The following is a 21,037-nucleotide window of genomic DNA, read 5'->3' on the forward strand; positions in this document are numbered from 1 at the left end:
CCAATGGGTCTTCAATGTAGCGAGAAACTCTCGCACCCGGAGGCGTCCTTCAGCTGGTCCCCATACAAATATGTCAACTAGTTCAGTGATTATGAACGTCATATTTAACTAAGTTCCTCAATGCTATTTACATTAGTGCCATTTTCAAAAAAGTTCGTCAGTCGTCAGAAAAAGTAACATAATCATAGTTTCGTCTATGTACTTTAGACTGTAACATTGAGTACTTGTTTCTGTTATTATAGATTATTAGAAAATTTTTAGGATACTTCTCAGTGTAGAAAACTTCTCAAAAAAGGCTAGGTTAAGACATGATTCAATGAAGAATATCGTTCGTAAACTTAAGGATTCGTAAAGACAAAATACAATGAAAAAGGTATCATTCGTAAAGACGATTGTTTAAAACAAAATTCGTAGATTTTAAAAGACTGAAAACCCTCCAAAAAGATGAAATGTTTGAAAGCATAACAACAAATTGACTCCTTATTTATCTATGGAACGCCATAGCTGTCTTATGTGTCTTTTTTATTGCTTTTCTATTATAAGATGGTGCTTTTCTATTATAAGATGGTGCTTTTCTATTATAAGATGATGGTTTTCTATTATAAGATGGTGCTTTTCTATTATAAGATGATGGTTTTCTATTATAAGATGCTGCTTTTCTATTATAAGATGGTGCTTTTCTATTATAAGATGGTGCTTTTCTATTATAAGATGATGGTTTTCTATTATAAGATGGTGCTTTTCTATTATAAGATTGTGCTTTTCTATTATAAGGTGCTTTTCTATTATAAGGTGCTTTTCTATTATAAGGTGCTTTTTTATTATAAGGTGCTTTTCTATTATAAGGTGCTTTTCTATTATAAGGTGCTTTTCTATTATAAGGTGCTTTTTTATTATAAGGTGCTTTTCTATTATTAGGTGCTTTTCTATTATAAGGTGCTTTTTTATTATGTGATGGTGGTTCCCGTGATTAACCGGGAGTGTGGGGAACCACTAATGACAAGACGATTGTCCGGATAGTGACAAGACGGTTTACCGGACGAGATATAAATAGTCATAACTTTTTTGTTATTCGGTAGATTGGTTTAATATTTGTAGACCTTAAAGATATTAAAATATATTTTATGAAAATCAAACAAAATAAGTGAAAAAAAATATTTTTGAGCAAATAAAGTTGACCGGACGGTATTCACACTCGTCGTTATACGCTGTACATATATTCAACTTGTCGACAACAAGTGTTAATATCTTTGACAATAATTGTCCAAGTAATTCAGGAATCTGTGAGATTTAAAAACAAATTATACGAAAATATAAATTTATAGTAAAAACAAATATGTTTCTGCTAAAAAAGTTGACCAGACTGAATTCACATTCGCCGATGTGTTTAACAGAGACATATATGATACATGAAGAGATTCGCACATCTATAATTGTATTTTAGGTCTTTGGTTTTAAATATATTAACAGGATTTTCTTTCTTCACAGAAGGTTGACTGTCAGTAAGAAGTATCTGATGATCTTGACTGCCATTATCAGCATACCTCAATCTTAGTAGATTTCGGTGTTTATACAACCTTTCTGTTTTGACTGAGGTATTTTTTAACTTGGCTGGTGTTTTCAACTTGGCTGATGTCTTTAACCTGACTGGTGTTTTGTTGTTTTTGGAGACTGAGGTTCCAAGGGAAAGGACACTCAAATAATGTGCCTCCTAAGAGTCAGAGAAGCTCTCGGGATGCACGATTTTGCGTATTTTTTTTCAAGGCTTCTGGGGGTCTTGAGCGACCGCCAGACCCCTCACCGAATGGTGAATATATTTTGCCTCAATTTTAAATTTAAATATAGTGACAGACTAGTTAGTGACAGTGCAGTATTATACAAAAGTAACTTTGTGTTCGATGCCCGTCCTTTATTTTCTATTGTAAAGTGTCTGAACATGACTGAATGCAAGTTTACTTCTTCGATGTTAAAGGTCATATTGGAATACATTGTTGTTGTTTTTTCAAATGATTTGATACCGGCAGATTAGTGGTCTCACTTTAATTTAATTCATGTCAGCTATCTAGTTTTATCTTTAAAAAACTAGAGGCTCCAAAGAGCCTGTGTCGCTCACCTTGGTCTATGTGAATATTAAACAAAGGATGCATTTGAATTCATGACAAAATTGTGTTTTGGTGATGGTGATGTGTTTGTACATCTTACTTTACTGAACATTCTTGCTGCTTACAATTATTTCTATCTATATTGAACTTGGCCTAAAAGTTTTAGTCGAAAATGTTAGTTAAAATTTACAAATTTTATGAAAATTGTTAAAAATGCACTATAAAGGACAATAACTCCTTAAGGGGTCAATTGACCATTTTGGTCATGTTAACTTATTTTTGGGTCTTACTTTGCTGTACATTGTTGCTGTTTAAAGTTTATCTCTATCTATAATAATATTCAAGATAATAACAAAAAACGGCAAAATTTCCTTAAAATGACTAATTCAGGGGCAGCAACCTAACAGCAGGTTGTCCGATCCATCTGCAAATTTCATGGCAGATTGATCTTGACCTGATAAACAATTTTACTCCCTGTCAGATTTGCTCTAAATGCTTTGTTTTTTTAGTTTTAGCCAAAAACTGCATTTTACCCCTATGTGCTATTTTTAGCTATGGCGGCCATGTTGGTTGGTTGGCCAGGTCATGCCACACATTTTTAAACTAGGTACCCCAATAATGATTGCGGCCAAGTTTGTTTTAATTTATCCTGGTAGTTTTAGAGGAGAAGATTTTTGTAAAAGATTACTAAGATTTTCGTAAAATGGTTAAAAATTGACTGAAAAGAGCAATAACTCATAAAGGGGTCAATTGACCATTTTGGTTATGTTGACTTATTTGTAGATCTTACTTTGATGAACATTATTTCTGTTTTCAGTTTATCTCTATCTATAATAATATTCAAGATAATAACGAAAAACAGCAAAATTTCCCTAAAATTACCAATTCAGGGGCAGCAACCCAACAACGTGTTGTCCAATTCATTTGAAAATTTCAGGGCAGATAGATCTTGAACTGATAAACAATTTTACACCCTGTCAGATTTGCTCTAAATGGTTTGGTTTTTGAGTTATAAGCCAAAAACTGCATTTTACCCCTATGTTCTATTTTTAGCCATGGCGGCCATCTTAGTTGATTGGCTGGGTCACGCCACACATTTTTTAAACTAGATACCCCAATAATGATTGTGGCCAAGTTTGTTTTAATTTGGCTTGGTAGTTTCAGAGGAGAAGATTTTTGTAAAAGATTACTAAGATTTACCAAAAATAGTTAAAAATTGACTATAAAGGGCAATAACTCCTAAAGGGGTCAATTGACCATTTTGGTTATGTTGACTTATTTGTAGATCTTACTTTGCTGAACATTATTGCTGTTTACAGTTTATCTCTATCGATAATAATATTTAAGAAAATAACCAAAAACAGCAAAATTTCCCTAAAATTACCAATTCAGGGGCAGCAACCCAACAACGGGTTGTCCGATTCATCTGAAAATTTCAGGGCAGATAGATCTTGACCTGATAAACAAATTTATTCCTGTCAGATTTGCTGTAAATGCTTTGGTTTTTGAGTTATAAGCCAAAAACTGCATTTTACCCCTATGTTCTATTTTTAGCCATGGCGGCCATCTTGGTTGGTTTGGCGGGTCACGCCACACATTTTTTAAACTAGATACCCCAATGATGATTGTGGCCAAGTTTGTTTTAATTTGGCTTGGTAGTTTCAGAGGAGAAGATTTTTGTAAAAGTTAACGACGACGGACGACGACGGACGACGGACGCCAAGTGATGAGAAAAGCTCACTTGGCCCTTCGGGCCAGGTGAGCTAAAAAGAGAGAGCCAGTTTTGGCATTCTTTAATAAAAAGTTCAATTCACTGTAATCTTTGTTAGGATTCTGATTGCCATCTGATTATATAAGTTAATTCAATTAAATGTATTTGATGTCTCAGGTGTGAAAACTTAAATGACATGATTATTTGCTTGATTAGTGATTACGACAGGTGTCAAAATTGGATAGTAATCTAATTAAATACATGTAATAAATATTTTATATATCAGGTCTTCTAGTGAACTTACTCAAGTCAATATTTTGAGCTCAAAGTTTTTATTAATTTATTTTATTTATTAATGAAATGCACATTTATACCCCTGGGGGTTAATAAAAAAGCACCTTATAATAGAAAAGCACCTTATAATAGAAAAGCACCTTATAATAAAAAAGCACCTTATAATAGAAAAGCACCTTATAATAGAAAACCACCTTATAATAAAAAAGCACCTTATAATAGAAAAGCACCTTATAATAGAAAAGCACCTTATAATAGAAAACCACCATCTTATAATAGAAAAGCACCATCTTATAATAGAAAACCATCATCTTATAATAGAAAAGCACCATCTTATAATAGAAAAGCACCATCTTATAATAGAAAACCATCATCTTATAATAGAAAACCACCATCTTATAATAGAAAACCATCATCTTATAATAGAAAACCATCATCTTATAATAGAAAACCACCATCTTATAATAGAAAACCATCATCTTATAATAGAAAACCACCATCTTATAATAGAAAACCACCATCTTATAATAGAAAACCATCATCTTATAATAGAAAAGCACCATCTTATAATAGAAAACCATCATCTTATAATAGAAAAGCACCATCTTATAATAGAAAAGCACCATCTCATAATAGAAAGGCAATAAAAAAGACACATAAGACAGCTATGGCGTTCCATATTTATCCGACAAAAACATTTAACGATTACTTTTCCTATGTGAGTTGCGCGCCTATTTTATGCAATTGAAAAATTTAACATTCATAAAACAAAATATATTCGTTGACATCATGCCAAATCAACCTAAATAATCAGCCTTTATATTCTGATGCACTATGATGGTTGGTCAATGGTAGACAGTCGTCTTGTTGCAGTCATACCGCATCTCCTTATGTTATACAGCAGACAAAACAGCAGTTAAACAACTATATCAGTCACATTAACTCTAAACAACGTGAGACATTTACTTGAGATTAACAATCAAAGCTTTCTAAGTATGTAATAAAAAACTCACGTTTTTTATCATTTACATATAAGAGTCATCCATTTTGTATTATTTTTGAATTGCATCATATAAAACAAATTCTATGAAGAAAAAGCGGATATATTGATGTTACTATTCTTTTATTTGCATATCCTGTTGTAAAAAGTAAAATCAGAAAAATACTGAAAATACTCGCTTCAGATTTAAGTTTTTGGTCAAGGTTGTTTTTGATGAAGTTGCAGTTCAATCAACTTGAAACTGGAGTACATATGTTCCTTATGATATGATAAAGCGTTTGACCCCCCTTTTCATGGTCCACTGAACATAGAAAATGATGAGAGGGGCATCCGTGTAATATTCTTGTTATTGTATCTTTTGATGTTCTCAGTCTGATGTCTAATCTCACGTGATGTAATATATTATGACGATACAATTTCTTTATTATATATTTGTAATACCATACATTGTCAAAGAAATCTGCTTTAATCTGTACAAACGATATTTTAGCACGATTTGTAAACCTAGCTTTATTTTTTGGAAAAGATAATCAAAACTTCATAGAAACTCGATTTAAAAATGAATGCTTAATATTAAACCAATATTTAGAATGATATAATTTTAGAATTTACCTTTTATGTTTTGAAAAGAATTACTCAATTTTTAGGTATTTAAACTAATGTTTTAGTCCCAATTGATTTGAATTGTTGATCTAAATGTAATTGATATTTGCCAAATTTTTGTTTGATGTTGTAGATTTTGAGATATTATTAATTTTGAGATATTTATTTAATTTAGCTAACAATAGCTATAGAATTTAGAAACAATTACTTCTGTCAATAGCGAATCACGTACTTTAAGTATATATAAATTAGTCTAAGCAGTCTGATATTCATGTTGAGTTTAGCTGTTCTTAAAATTAATAATTCAAAGAAGGTGATAGTTTGTGTGTATATTTGAGTTTCCTTGCTTATGATGACCCAAAACAATACACCTGTTGGTGACATTCTGCTGTTGTTTTTTCTATGGTCGGGTTGTTGTCTCTTTGACACATTCCCCATTTCCATTCTCAATTTTACATTACAAATACAAAAGTAAAACAAACAATAAATTGTTTTACATTGTCATTTCGGGGCCTTTTATAGCTGACTATGTGGTATGGGCTTTGCTCATTGTTGAAGGCCGTACGGTCACCTATTATAATTGTTAATTTCTATGTCATTTGATCTCTTGTGGAGAGTTGTCTCATTGGCAATCATACCACATCATTTAATTTTGTGTTTAGGTCTATTTGATTTCATATTATAGGTAAAACAAATATGTTAGTCGTCGTTTTTACCTTTGTAATGAGTTTTGTGGATCGAATAACTCAACTAAATGGTTTACCCTTGCGTCACTTCCAATGTTGACGTTCGTTTACTTTTGATAGCTAAACACGCCTAGTTCACGCTTACCCAATTTCTAGCTAAGGGGTGAATTTAAAGGTAACACGGAAACAGATTCAATAAGGTCGAATTATTCTCCGTTTTATAAGTGATTATTTCATCACCGATGTTACTTCGCTTATTACGACATAACTGAACAGAACTTGCGTTGAAGGCAAATTATTATTTTACTTTCATTAATGATTGTACAAAAAGAAATCACATCTTCATTTTTTTGTATCTCGTAGCTAATGCCCCTGTAATTAAGACAAACGTCGACTATTTGTTTGATAAGTTAATCTTGAAGCTTTATACACTTTGTTGATGGAACCGATACACCGTCTTACAATCTGTCATGTTTTTTCCTATCTGTTTCTTACTTGTCGTCTGACATTATACTAATATAATATGTTCTTGTTCTTTCTACTAAACTTCTTCATTCCAATGGTGAAATATATCTTCCTCGTGTTGTTTTAAGGGTTTATCGAAAGTTTATCTCAATTTCAATTAAAAACTGTCCAATGGAGAGCTAAATTTATCTTTTCATTAAGATGCTCGTGGTCGTAAGTTTAAGCCTCGAGCAATTAATCAATGTATTATAAACTTTGTATTTTCTGAAGTTCGTGCACTGAAACTTTTGTTTAAAAAAAGGAGTGGATATGCCAAAGGTGGCAACTAAATACTTAAAGTCGAAGGGTATCAGACTGCACCTTTGTCAAAAGAAAAAGGACAAAAAGAACAATGGTTACAACCACTAATCATTAGCCATGCTGAATCACACCTACTTACAGTGTGAGATTCTTAAAGAGGATAAAGAATGAATCTTGGAGTAAACATTTAAATTATTTGCCCTTGTTGATGTGAAAATCAAAATGTAATTATAGACTTGAGAATCATAAAAAGAATGTATATACATGTGTTAGCATGAAATTGAAAATGCATGCTGTTGTTAAATGAAATGTTAAGTTATCATATCATAGTGAAGTATAACACACGCGACGTGTTTGTTTTAGCATATATACACAGCTATGGTTAACTGGTTAGTCAGTGCTTAATAAGAAGTATTCAAAAGCCCTTTCTTATTAAACCTATAATATAGTTTTGTGTTTTACACATTAACCCCCATTTATATTTTTAATTTAAAGTTTAACATTCGCCCATTTCTTGGGTTTCCAGGAAAATTAATCAGTAGCATGTTAATTTATCATTTTTATTTTCCTAGACAAGGATCTAACTTGTTCGAAAGTTTATGAAACTATTGTAATATATAATTAAAAACAATTAATTTCACTCAAACCCACCTACACACGATAAAAACCTTATGTTTCAACGATGATAAATACAGTAATACTGTGACTGTTACATCAAGAAAGTTAGATTAAAATTAAACTATGCCTACATTAAAGGTGATATCTAGTAAACAGGTTTATACGGCTTCAGTATACTGCGTAGGATTTTCTGGATACGGCTAGAGTTATAATAGTATCATGAAAAGTCGCCTCACGTTTGCTTCATTCATATCAGAACTGCGTATGATTTTCTGGATACGGCTAGAGTTATAATAGTATCATGAAGTTCGCCTCACGTTTGCTTCATTCATATAAGTACTGCGTAGGATTTTTCTGGATACGGCTAGAGCTATAATTGTATCATGAAAGTTCGCCACACGTTTGCTTCATTCATATAAGTACTGCGTAGGATTTTTCTGGATACGGCTAGAGCTACTTTATAATAGTATCATGAAACTTCACCTCACGTATCCTTTGCATATCTAATTCTCATATTTGTGTTGGCAAATAAAATTACAAGATGTTCCTGATAGAAGTATTGACAAATTCCTTGATGGTTTGATACGATGTCTTGATTAATATTTCTTATATTTGTTAATATTGAATTTTTAACTTCATAATATGGAAATACGGTGGAGGATACGGCTTATAGTTTTAACATTTCAAATACAAAAACTAAATCAAACAGAAGAATATGAAATCTAGATTGTAACATTTGTTTTAACATTAGTCGTCATATGGTGAATTATTAAACAATAGGAAACTATTAGATATATCGTTTCCAAGGTATTACAAGATAAGGCAAAATTAATTACGTTGGGAAACAAGAATAATGATATCAACTCTTCAGATCTAAAAGGAAATACAAGGTTATTATTTTTTTTCTATTAAAAATTTTAATATTTTACCGACTATATTGCATTAGTTTCAGCTTAGGGCAATCCACAGGAGAGGTTGGTAGCTTGAGTCTAGAGTATATTGGTGGATATTCTTTAAATTGACATTATTGTGAACTTTATACTTGCGTGAACACTTTGATCATTAAACTAGATAAGACATGAACAGGAATACCGAAGCAAACATTGTCAATATTTTGTTTTAAACAGTACAGCGGAAAGCAATGTCATAACGTTAAAGATTTTTGTTTTATCTTATAATACAGGTTGAAATTAGCAATACGTAGTACACATTAATTAAAATTAAAATATTCAAACAGAAAAAAAATCACAAAAAAGGAAGAAAGATCCCAAACCCCAAAACCAAGAAAATGGACGAAAGACTTTATATACAAAATTATCTAGCCTATACATTTGCAGCATCGATTCTTTCAGTGTGGTGTGTAGTATTTTGTGAACGTTTTTCTTCTTTTTGTCATTGTGTTATATATCTTTTTCGATTTTTGTTGTCATCGTGTTGCGTTTATCTCTTCAATAAAAGTTTTAGTATTTGGACGTATCTATATAAAAGCTTAGTTTTATAGGTTAATCTATAAGTTCGTGTTTTATACTCTCCCTATGATATCATGACTTAATTAAAATTTCTTTTTATAACAATATGTATTTTTAATTTCAAAGAAGATACTTCCGAATTTAGATGACAAACAGATGTTATTTTCTGTGTTATTCGGTCTTATCTGCTGGAAATGTGTTTCATTGGCAATCATAACAAATCTTCTGCTTTTTATAAGACATTGGATGTCCTTGTCATTAAACATGCCAACTATAATGTATTTGCAATTCAGAGCGACCACGAACTTAGATATCCAAATTCCAGGAACTGCATACCCTTCCGAAGCACTCAAAGTCACCCTAAGATTTGATGGAGTCGTGTTGCTTAATCATGAGTTGTCTGTGTAGATAAAAAAAAAAAAGGTTTGCTTATGAAACTCTGCTACATTGTAGAAAAGATCATATTGCAAGGATGCTCTTTTTAACAATTATTATCTTTAAAAAAATATTTTAGGAAAAGAAATTCAAATGTCATTAACGCTAACTGCCTTTCTAAGTATACATTTAGTTGGCATGCTTGTTTTGATTGCAAATTAACAAGACTTATGAAGAATGTCTCTTGTTTTATACTTATATTCGGTTGTCTGCACTTTGTTGTGTATGCCGTTTGAATTTGTCTTGTCTAATGAACAGCCTTCAGAAAATTTTAATTGAAATTCTCTGTAAAGTTAAACATGAACATATTTTTTACTTGGGTAATCTTTGCTAGATTTAATAAATCTTTGTTGGGATTAACCAGTATTATATCTGTATATAATGCAAATTGATTGATATTTCGTGTTATTGGTAAAAGATAAAGGACAAATATTTTCTTAGACATCTAAACAAAAATATCACCATTCAATGATTCATGTAAAGGCTTCATATACATACAAATAGGGCAAAAAAAAATGCAGTACTTCTTTTAAAATAGGAAATGAATTTAATGTGCGTTAAGAAATCTAATCTGTATGATTCCAGTGAGAATTTATTAACTGAGTTTTAAATTTGTCAATAATATTATTAAAATATTAATAAAAAAGGGTGAAGGGGGTAAAAAATAACGAAAAAAGTCAGACAATTTAAGGATTTAAGAAAAAGAAAACGAAAAAATAAATAAATCACAGTTTACACACCACAACTATAAAAACTAAATTTTGAGCGCCTCTAACATTAACAAAAACCGGTGTGAAGTTGAGTGGTCCGAAAGAGTAGATATATATTTCACTTAATTAACACGTTTGCAACTGACGCGATTCTTGCTGGTTCTTTGCAAAAGAAAATCATTCATCATAACTATATTTTTTTCATTTTTAGTATGACTTTCATACCTTCACTAAACAAATCATTCCGATTAAATCTCGTTTTGTAAAATACAACCTAAGCTCCTCATAATGCTTATTATGTTTCTATTTGTCAATCTTATTTCTCACAAGTCATTAGTATACATTAAAAGGTAAATCGGTTTACTACCGGGTATCATCGATAACATTCGTATAGCCTCGGTGGTTACCATTATATATCTTGTTTCCGTCTGCTTAGACTTATTCTCTGTGGACTGGTATAAAGAATTTCAGCATAATGACATTTAAATAAAGTTTGACGTTTTCAAATAAGATTGACGTATTATTTCAATTGTTCGTAAATTGAAACAAACCTTGCAGAGATTAAGTAAAAATATTGATACAGACTTTATCAATAACTACGTGTTTACTGAAAGTCATTGACAATCATACTACATCTTCCGATTTTTATGTTTTATTGTAGTTAGAAAATTTAATTTAATTTTTAAATCCCTATATTAATAAGTGCATATAAACAAGAAAATCCTTCTTTTTTCATACTGTGACTTAAAAGTTATCATTTTGAAGAGGATGTGCACTGTAATTGCAGATAACTATAAATATTCAACTGAACAATTTCAAAATTATATTTTCATCCAGTGCAATTAATACGTTTAGATTAAACAATATTTGTAAACTGTTCTAATAGCCTTCTATAGCTGACTATGCCATTGTCAAAATGAGCTAAACCTTTTATAGCTGACTATGCGGTATGGGCTTTGCTCATTGCCGAAGGCCGTTCGTTCACTTATACAATGTAACTAACACTTTCTGTGTAATGTATTCTCAGCAATAATAATTTGAAAAGAACTATAATTTTTATGAGTTATGTACTTTCTGGATTCAAGTCCCAATAACCGATCATCTCCATGTGTGAGAGTAAAGTTAGAGAAGATGCAACTTAAAAAAAAAGTAATTACAGACTTCTAATTAAAAAAAGAAAAGCTATAACAGAGAACATGTTTCTTTTCTTTACTTCTGTACCGATTGGCATATTGTTAAAAGTGATGAAGGAAGCTTTAACAGAGATCATGTTTCATATTAAATGACACCAAACATTTTATAAAATGTTACACTGTCATTGAAGCGCCTACACATATATCAACGAAAGGCATATTGAAACCACTTGAAGATCCGTTTCTTCAGCATCTGATTAACAACATTATAAATTTCAAAGATACTGACTTCTAGACAAAACAGAAGCGTATATGTATATTGATAAAAACTATTGTTCGAACAGTAACAGTATAGAATTTCAAAGCCTAGGGTTTCACTATCAGGTTACGTACTTTGCAACACATATTGAAAAAAAATGACATATAAAACTTTTTTTTGGTGATCAGTAAAATAAAATTGAGAATGGAATGAGTGCTTACCACCTATTATTTGCAAAAATAGATTTCACAGCCTAATTTGAAAAAAAAGGATGAAAGTAATTCACAAGAAAGGCGAAAGATACCAAAGAAACATTCAAACCTATAAATCGAAAATAAACTGATGTAACGTATTGGGTAAAAAGAAGATTAATAAATAAAAATGACCTACAGACAAGTTATAGTACACAAAACACAACATAGAAAACCGAAGACTGGGCAACACGAACCCCACCAAAAACTGGTGAGATCTCATGTACCTGGAATGGGAAAGCAGATCCTGCTTCACATGTGGCATACGAACTACCGTACAGACTATTGTTTTATTAGTAAAACAAATCAACAAACATAAAAGGATGGCGCTATATAATTAGTTTGTCAGCGTTTATGAAAGTACGAAGCAGGCTTCATTGTTTTTGTGATATCCTTTACTTTAAGATAAATGGAACGGATGCGATCAACATAGTCATGAAACGTGGAACTATTAAGTAAAACTTTGCTATCAGAGCGTTGCATTGTGAAATTCTCCCTAACATCTCGTTTGTTCTAAAACAAGGAGTCAGAATATCATTTTCGTTATGTTTTGTTAGCATGCGTCAGAACTGTGTTGTATTCATTTTTTTTGCGCATGTAATTTCTAGAATTTTACAGATATTTGTCTTACCATCCAAGGTTTTCAATACAATTAAGTATGGAACTCCGGAATGTCCAACATAGACGCTGTCAATTATCAAATTCGATACATATGTTAGATTAAAACTGCCCTTTATAACATTTTATGTTCTTGTAAGTCTATTGGATGTAACGGTTAATTAGAGGACAACAAAATAAAAGATTGTACAAAAAATGTAGCCTTCAGTTGAATGTTCAATTCTATAAAAGTCATTTAATTTATTCTATTAAGGTCCTGGTTAATAGAAGTCATCGGAAAGGAGGCCGTACAGCTCTCAGTCAAATTTTCAATATGATAAAAGTCATTTGATTTACTGAATAAGATCAATTTGTAGAATATTGTTGGGAGGTTCACAATAAATCGCCGAGGTCTTGTCACTTCATTCTCATGTGTGACGAATGAAGAGATCCATCTTCTTCATCTTTATACAAAGCAATGTAAGAAGTAGTCAAAATATGCATTAAATCCTGAAGCGTTAAATTAGAAAGGTCTTGATGGAAGTTTATTGAAAAATATTAATCAAATTATAAGGTTATATATGTACTTCTATTACTTGTTATTATCGAGACTTGGATCATCTCTTGTGATCAATCCTTTATAAAGCCCCAGTCACACGACATCACGTTTGACTACGTTTTTGAAAATGCTTAGTTTTAACTACATTTTGAATAAAAATGTCCCGTTATTTTGAAAGCTAGGTTTAACTAGGTTTGTGCTACGTTCTTATCACGTTTTGCTACGTATTAGTACGTGTAGACCCGAGTTTCTTACACGAATTGATACGTTTCGAAACGTAGTAAGCACGTTTTGTTACGTTCCGCGAAGCTTTGATACGTATTTACTAGGTTTCTATTTCGTTTCAATTTTCGCTACATTTGTTGTTGAATTTTCAAAACATACGGGGCAGGTCCCGTTTTGATCAAAGGATCACTACGCTCTGATACGTATATTTCCGTTTCGCTACGCTTTCAAAACAACTCTCCATCCAAATAACAATTTAAAAATAAAAATATAGGTCAATGTACGCATTATATATTATATTATATTATATCATAATAAATAATATTTTAACAGTGTGTTGTACTACTTTTGGGACAAATTATATCAAAATTGTAATTATTAAGGACTATATTGGACAACGAAAATCAAAAGACGATAACTGTGTACTCGGACGTTATACTTCGTACACGTTTTCGATTGTGTGTTATGTACACTTTCTACCCCGGAAGTTTACACCAGACCTCAACTATGCGGATACTAATATCTCATTATATTCTCTCTCCTAAGTACTTGTCACTTAACATGTTTGAAAATAAGTCATCTTCAATTATAAATAGAATTGTCATATTAGCAACACTACAAAAATATGTCCAAATTGGTCTCCGCTGTCTCACGATTATCTTTATCTTGCTTATCTTATTATATTTTTTTTTAGTTTTCTATATTCAAATGTACTTTTGATAGACTCTCACTGTATCTTTTTTTTTATATCTACTTAGTAAAAACTCCTTTTAACAAAAAGTTGTTAACAATAGGACAATGATCGACAATGAGATATATATCAGATATTCAAGATAAACATTAATTTTGATACTGATTTCTGTACAAGCAACACGTGTGTCTGGAATACCCGGATGTAACAGGTACATATTGGTAGAGGTATATGCACGCTACAGAACAGATTTGGGTAGGTTGGAACTTTGATAAAGAGATGTGGTATAATTCCCAATTAGACCCAGCTATTCAAATGGTCCAAATTATGTAAACATGGGCAACTATTATAGGTCCCTGTATTTAAAACAATGAGCGGTACCCAATGAGCAAACCCCATTCCGTATAGTCAACCATTAAAGGCACCGACATGATAAAATGAATTTCAATAAACATGCTGTCTATACAAAGCATTATGGGTATTCTACTTATGATAGAGAAGTTACTTAATGTGTAAATGACAAGTAGCAGGAAAGAATAGGACAATATTCAGCTATATAAATATAATTTTTTTTCTCGATTTGTTCCTTAGTAATTATTTGTGACAAATTCTTTTGGGAAGATGAGTCGAAAAACCTATTAAGTATATACCATTATGGCTTGATACATTTTGCGAATTGACAATGACAATCATATACTAGGTGTATAAGGCTAAATTGAAGATAGTTATGGAAATATGTTTTTCTATATGATGGCAATAGTGATTATGACCAGCACGCAAACGTGTAGACTAGAAAAAATAACACCGATGCTTTCTCATGCTAAACATCATTTTCATTATTCTAAGTTAATATATTGAGCTCATTTGTGAAATACGATGAGATAAAACTGATGGTAAACCCAGCGAGAGACGGATATAACGGGGTGAGGTCAGATGCTTAACAAAGCTATGTAATAGGAACGTAAATGCTATTTTTTTCACCCGTAGGGTAGTAACTGAAATGTCCTTTGTCTGTTCATATATAATTCGAAACTAATGCATGCATAGAAGATTATTAACTATTGTTCACATTATAATTGAAATAATATATCTCCTAAGTAAGAGTTTCAACGTAGCTGTATTTTCAGCAATTACAGAATAAGTATAAAACTATCACCTATACAGATTTAAAATTACAGAATAAGTATAAAACTATCACCTATACAGATTTAAAATTCTCTACGAGAAAACAGAATCTCCTGAATAGTTCCTCTTTCTTAGCAATTTGAAAGAATGAACATGGCTTGGGATTTTTGAAGTTCAACTTGAAAAGTACCGATAATTTACATGAGAAAATATTGAGAAGTACCGATAATTTACATTGCAAAACCTTTAGAAGCATCACAATTTTTAAAAATTACAAAACTTTGAGAAGTACCCATAATGTACATGCAAAACCTTGCAAAGTACCAATCATTTACATGAGAAAACCCTTATTACAAAAGAACGACAAAAACGTATGGAGTATAGTGACTAAAACCAAGATGACTTGTAGAAATCTAAAACAATAGACAGCTGTTTTAATAGTTCATTGTACTTCTTGAAAAAATGTAAAAGCTAAATTAAAAATTGTTGAAATGGTCTGAACCAAGTAACCTGGTAATTTTTACCCGATGTTATTCATATTCAACAGATTATCCTAAATTCAGATTTAGTAACTTGATCACATGTTTACCAAAATTATGTACTAAGTTTCAAGTTGATTGGACTTCGACTTCATCAAAAACTACCTTGACCAAAAACTTTAACCTGAAGCGGGACGAACGGACGTACAGTACGACGAACGAACGAACAGACAGATGGACGAACGGACGTACAGACCAAAAAACATAATGCACATCTACTATCGTAGGTGGGGCATAAAAGTAAGAAATTCTGTGTTTACGATTCATATCACTTACAATATTATAAATAAACCTAAGATTAAGAAAACTATATAAACAGTATAACAATGCCAGTATTGATCATCATAATAAAATAAATCATCGAAGGCTGCTTACAAGATACAAGTTAACAAAATTCGGTTAAACTGTTTATTACAAAGGTAAACACTTGTTATTTTTGACAGTTGAAGCAAGTATAATGAACTTGTTCAAGGTTCTTAATGTTATCAAGTAGATAATCAACGTTTTTGTTCATTTTCTAATTTTGTATTCTGTGTTCGTTTCTCATGCTTTCAAATTTGACAACTAATTGAAGCTAAAATAATTTGATTTCAGTTCAAAATAAGTCATTGAAATAATTAATTTATCTAATTTCAAGTTGAAACAATCAGTTTATCTTTTGATATATGAGTCGAATTTATGATTCAATTTTGTACAGTAATCTAAGTCTGTTTGTCTAAAATTACAGAATTCTTAGTATTGAAATAAGCAACATACTTGTATCAGAAGAAAACTCTTTACAAAAGAGAACTATTGCAGTGAATTATTTAATTAAAAAAACACAATTATTAAAATGTATGTAACATGAGGCCAATTCAAGCAGTATTTAGCATGCAATGGTCGCCACATGATTATTTTTTCAAAGTGAGTTTGAATTTGTATCGTTTAATCATTACTTTGCTTTAAATTATTCAATCATATCACATATTGTTATTTAATATTGCTTGTTTTATTCTTATGTTTTTTTGTGTATTGGTCTCTACTGTTTAACATTTGCCATATTCTATATATGGGTTTAGTGCTACAGCATATAGTTAATTTTTACAGCAGTACAGAATTCATTCAAATTAAAATGAAAACAAGGAAAAGTTAAGCTGTTTTATTTAAAGTTCTAATCAATACTATCGAGAAAAAACCCTCTGTTCTATCAAAGATAATCATTTTGTTACATTTCCGTATTTTAAATGAAAATCTTTTATAGTATCTTAAATATCAGATAACACTTTGCTTGGCGGATATCGTACCTGCAGGGGGAAGGTTTTAATCACAAACATTCATTTGTACCATACACTTGTATTTCCTTTTTAATATATTTCAACAATATGATCAAGTATCTTTCAAAAGGTAATTTGACGGAATATTAACGGTTAAACATCATGAGTTGTCAAGTATTACTTTATATTTTATCAGTTTCTTGTACAAAAAATTATCCAAAACGTTTTCCTATATCAAGCATAAACATGAACGATTTATTTAAAATCGGCTGTGATATATAAAACATTACATCGCAAGCTTTACATATATATCTGTGATTGAAAATCAAGCCATTTAAATTCACTAAAATTATGGGATACGGCTGCAGATTAAAGAGTTCTCGTATTTACATGTATCTAATTATAGGGTTTATCATTTTTTTTTAAATACCAACGCATTCTAAATATTTTGAAAAGCCACAGAAAACTATGAAAACATACATGGATCTCGCACATACAAAACGGAACAGAGAGTTTCTACTTATCTATATAATAACGTAATGTTATCTTATTTTAGGAAACGATCTTTTGACATCCAATCATCCGGTGATTTAAAAAAAAAAATAACGACAAAATTTAGATTTATATGTTGTTTTTCTTCCAGAATTAAAAAAAAAAGTATATATACATAATAGTTATTACATGGAATGTTATAATTCAATCACAATGTTTTTTTTGGGGGGGACACAACCTTCTAATCTTTATTTACAATTATTCTTTAAACTCTTTCTTTCTCGTTACCTCAAGTTAAATTTTGTACTGCTTTCAGGCAAAACTGTTTTATTAAGGATCCGATTGGATTTATATTAATAAATATTACTTACAGAGTTTCCTTCATTCTTTAAAGATTTCCCATGAATACTAATTAGCATCAAGCATAATATTCCTGGTAGTAAGGTCTTTCTCGTCATCTTAGGACGGAACTACAAGATATGTCACTATATACAATGTTTCTCCAAGCAATTAACACTTTGGATATGTCTTTGGTAATTTTCCCGGAATTGTCGTCTCTTTCCGATATCCGAGCGGGTATTTTATAGTCATTATGGACAAACCCACGACACACGTGTTATGGGAGGCGTTATAAAAGTTTGTTTATCTATTGAAGTTTTATCAATATCTGTAACAATAGACCGTTCGAACAAATAAATTACTTCCTTTTCAAATTGAACGACAGTAGTTGTCATTTTACTTCATTGTCTGTTATTGGTCAACTTCGGAAATAAATATTCAATTATTACTCCGATTATAAACATTTACTGTAATTTGTAAAAGCCACATAGTACGTGTTATATGTCAGAGCATGAAGTCAATTGATAAAACGACTATTTATAACGACTACATCGCTTGACGACTTAACGAGCACTTGTTAAGTGATCTGATAGTTTAACTAATTAGTCTCGAGTGATGCTATGTCATATGTAGACTGTACTTAAGAGAGGCGTATTATTTCAAATATTTGTTTTACTTATGTGTAATAGTTTGTTGAACATCTTCCAGTAATGAATTAAAATAGATATATTTTCTATTATAAAGAAAGAAGACCAATTTCAAAGAGAGAACCAAAATGAAATTCAAAATACTGAAAAGCTGTGAAGAACCGTCAAAAACAAACATACACATGTCCACATGACTAAAATTAGGTTATTAACGTTATATGAGTAGATATAGGAAGATGTGGTATGAGTGCCAATGAGACAACTCTGCATCCGAGGAATGTTTTTCCATATCTCAATAATAACAATTGGTCCTTCTATATGTTCTATTGCGATTTCGCGTATGACAAATATAGACAAAATCCCAACATATTACCCTATATATACCAGTTATTTATACACTTTCGTTTCTAGTGTATATTGATGTTAGCGCATTTATCTTTTTGTCAGATTGCACTTGATAACTAGCACATTAAAACTTCCACTGTATCATTGTGTATAGCGATGTCGACGGGTTAAATTTAAAGATGTCGTAAATTTCTCAGAATTTCAACTACATACCTTTTTTTATATGTCATTTTATAAACATAGTTTTTGTGCACCTTTGATGAACAGGTAACTTAAATGTAAAATTGTGTGTTAGATTATGTACGACCTTGGTTGTTATCATAATTATATAAATGATATATTCGCTTTATCAGCCGTATAGAAACATCGTTAAAAATAAGGAGATGTGGAAACTGGTATGATTATCAATCCACTAAAGTTCAAATGAACTGAATATCAGCAATTATAGGTAACCATATGGCCTTCAACAATGTTCTGTGTTACGTTTTAACGAACCCATCTACAATGTAAATAAAAAAAACGGGATCTGGGAGAAAAGGGTATAAACTAAGCAGTGTACATGTAGTATACATTATGCAGTGTAGTATACATTGTGCAGTGTAGTATACATTATGCAGTGTAGTATACATTATGCAATTTAGTATACATCATGCAGTGTACATGTAGCATACATTATGCAGTGTAGTATACATTATGCAATGTAGTATACATCATGCAGTGTACATGTAGCATACATTATGCAGTGTACATGTAGTTCACATTATGCAGTGTAGTATACATTATGCATTGTACATGTATTATACATTATGCAGTGTAGTATACATTATGCAGTGTACATGTATTATGCATTATGCAGTGTAGTATACATTATGCAGTATACATATATTATACATCATGCAGTGTACATGTAGCATACATTATGCAGTGTAGTATACATTATGCAATGTAGTATACATCATGCAGTGTACATGTAGCATACATTATGCAGTGTACATGTAGTTCACATTATGCAGTGTAGTATAAATTATGCAGTGTAGTATACATTATGCATTGTACATGTATTATACATTATGCAGTGTAGTATACATTATGCAGTGTACATGTATTATACATTATGCAGTGTAGCATACATTATGCAGTGTACATGTTGTACACATTATAAATTGTAGTATACATTATGCAGTGTATTATACATTATGCAGTGTAGTATACATTATGCAGTGTATTATACATTATGCAGTGTAGTAACACATACAACATAAATATACCATAATGCAGTGGAGTAGCACACTAAATAGAACCTGAATATACTATTTTAGAATATTCATCAATATGATCAAAGTAAAATTAATAAAAATAATCATAAAAGATGAGCATTTATGTTATTTACTTCATCTTTTGTGAACAAAGTTTGATTATAAACGTTAAATGAAGGCGTAAAACGTTAAGGGATTTAACCAAACAAGTTAATGCAGCCTGCCTCATTAACAGTTGGAGTGAAAATGATTTTAGTTGTAATGCCATAAACAACAGTTTTATACATATTAATAAAAGGATAAAAACAGAAGATTATCGAATTCTGTTTTAGAATAATCATAAAAATGTAACAAAGCCATACGTAAATGATTTAAAATATAAATTTTTTAGTGCTAATTTCAGATTTACCATATTAATAGTAACAGCTTTTGTTATACTAGTAATGAAATTAAAGTTTAATACATTTAATATTTCACAGTTTATTGTCAAGCACGATATTAAATATAAAATAATTGAAATCAATATGCAATTAAAAAAATGAAAAGTAACATTTACCAAATTTATCATATTTTGATTGTGTAAAAAAGTAATTAATATCAAAAGCATTAAATATTGAGTACTGCTAGATCGATTCTAATCCCCCTCTACAACTAGGTAAGTTTTACGCTTATATTATTGGATATTGTTAAAACGACCAGTGAACATACAATACCGTACCGCTCTGATATATAAAAAGTCTAATTAGCATGTCTAATAAGCTATGCTAGTTTATAGTATATGCTTGTAAAACAATTTGGGTGTCAGATGATCAATTTATCTTTTCCCACTTTAGTCACTATTGGTTTAAATACCAATGACTGTTATACACGTAGTAAAGGACATACAGTACAGTTTTGATCCCATGGTGACTTTTTACTTCAATTGGCATACAC

General features: G+C 30.8%; 1 protein-coding gene across 1 annotated transcript in view; it reads right to left on the reverse strand.

The window, feature by feature from the left end:
* Positions 1 to 18,424, reverse strand: part of LOC134692155 (feeding circuit activating peptides-like) — a 43,296-nt gene extending 24,872 nt beyond the window's left edge. Inside the window, exon 1 of the mRNA XM_063552594.1 lies at positions 17,889 to 18,424. Within this exon, the coding sequence (XP_063408664.1) occupies positions 17,889 to 17,975 (87 nt within the window). The 5' untranslated portion in view covers positions 17,976 to 18,424. The remainder of the gene's footprint in view (positions 1 to 17,888) is intronic.
* Between the last annotated feature and the right edge of the window lie 2,613 nt (positions 18,425 to 21,037).

This window comes from Mytilus trossulus, chromosome 12, assembly GCF_036588685.1.
Source record: "Mytilus trossulus isolate FHL-02 chromosome 12, PNRI_Mtr1.1.1.hap1, whole genome shotgun sequence".
NCBI lineage: Eukaryota > Metazoa > Mollusca > Bivalvia > Mytilida > Mytilidae > Mytilus > Mytilus trossulus.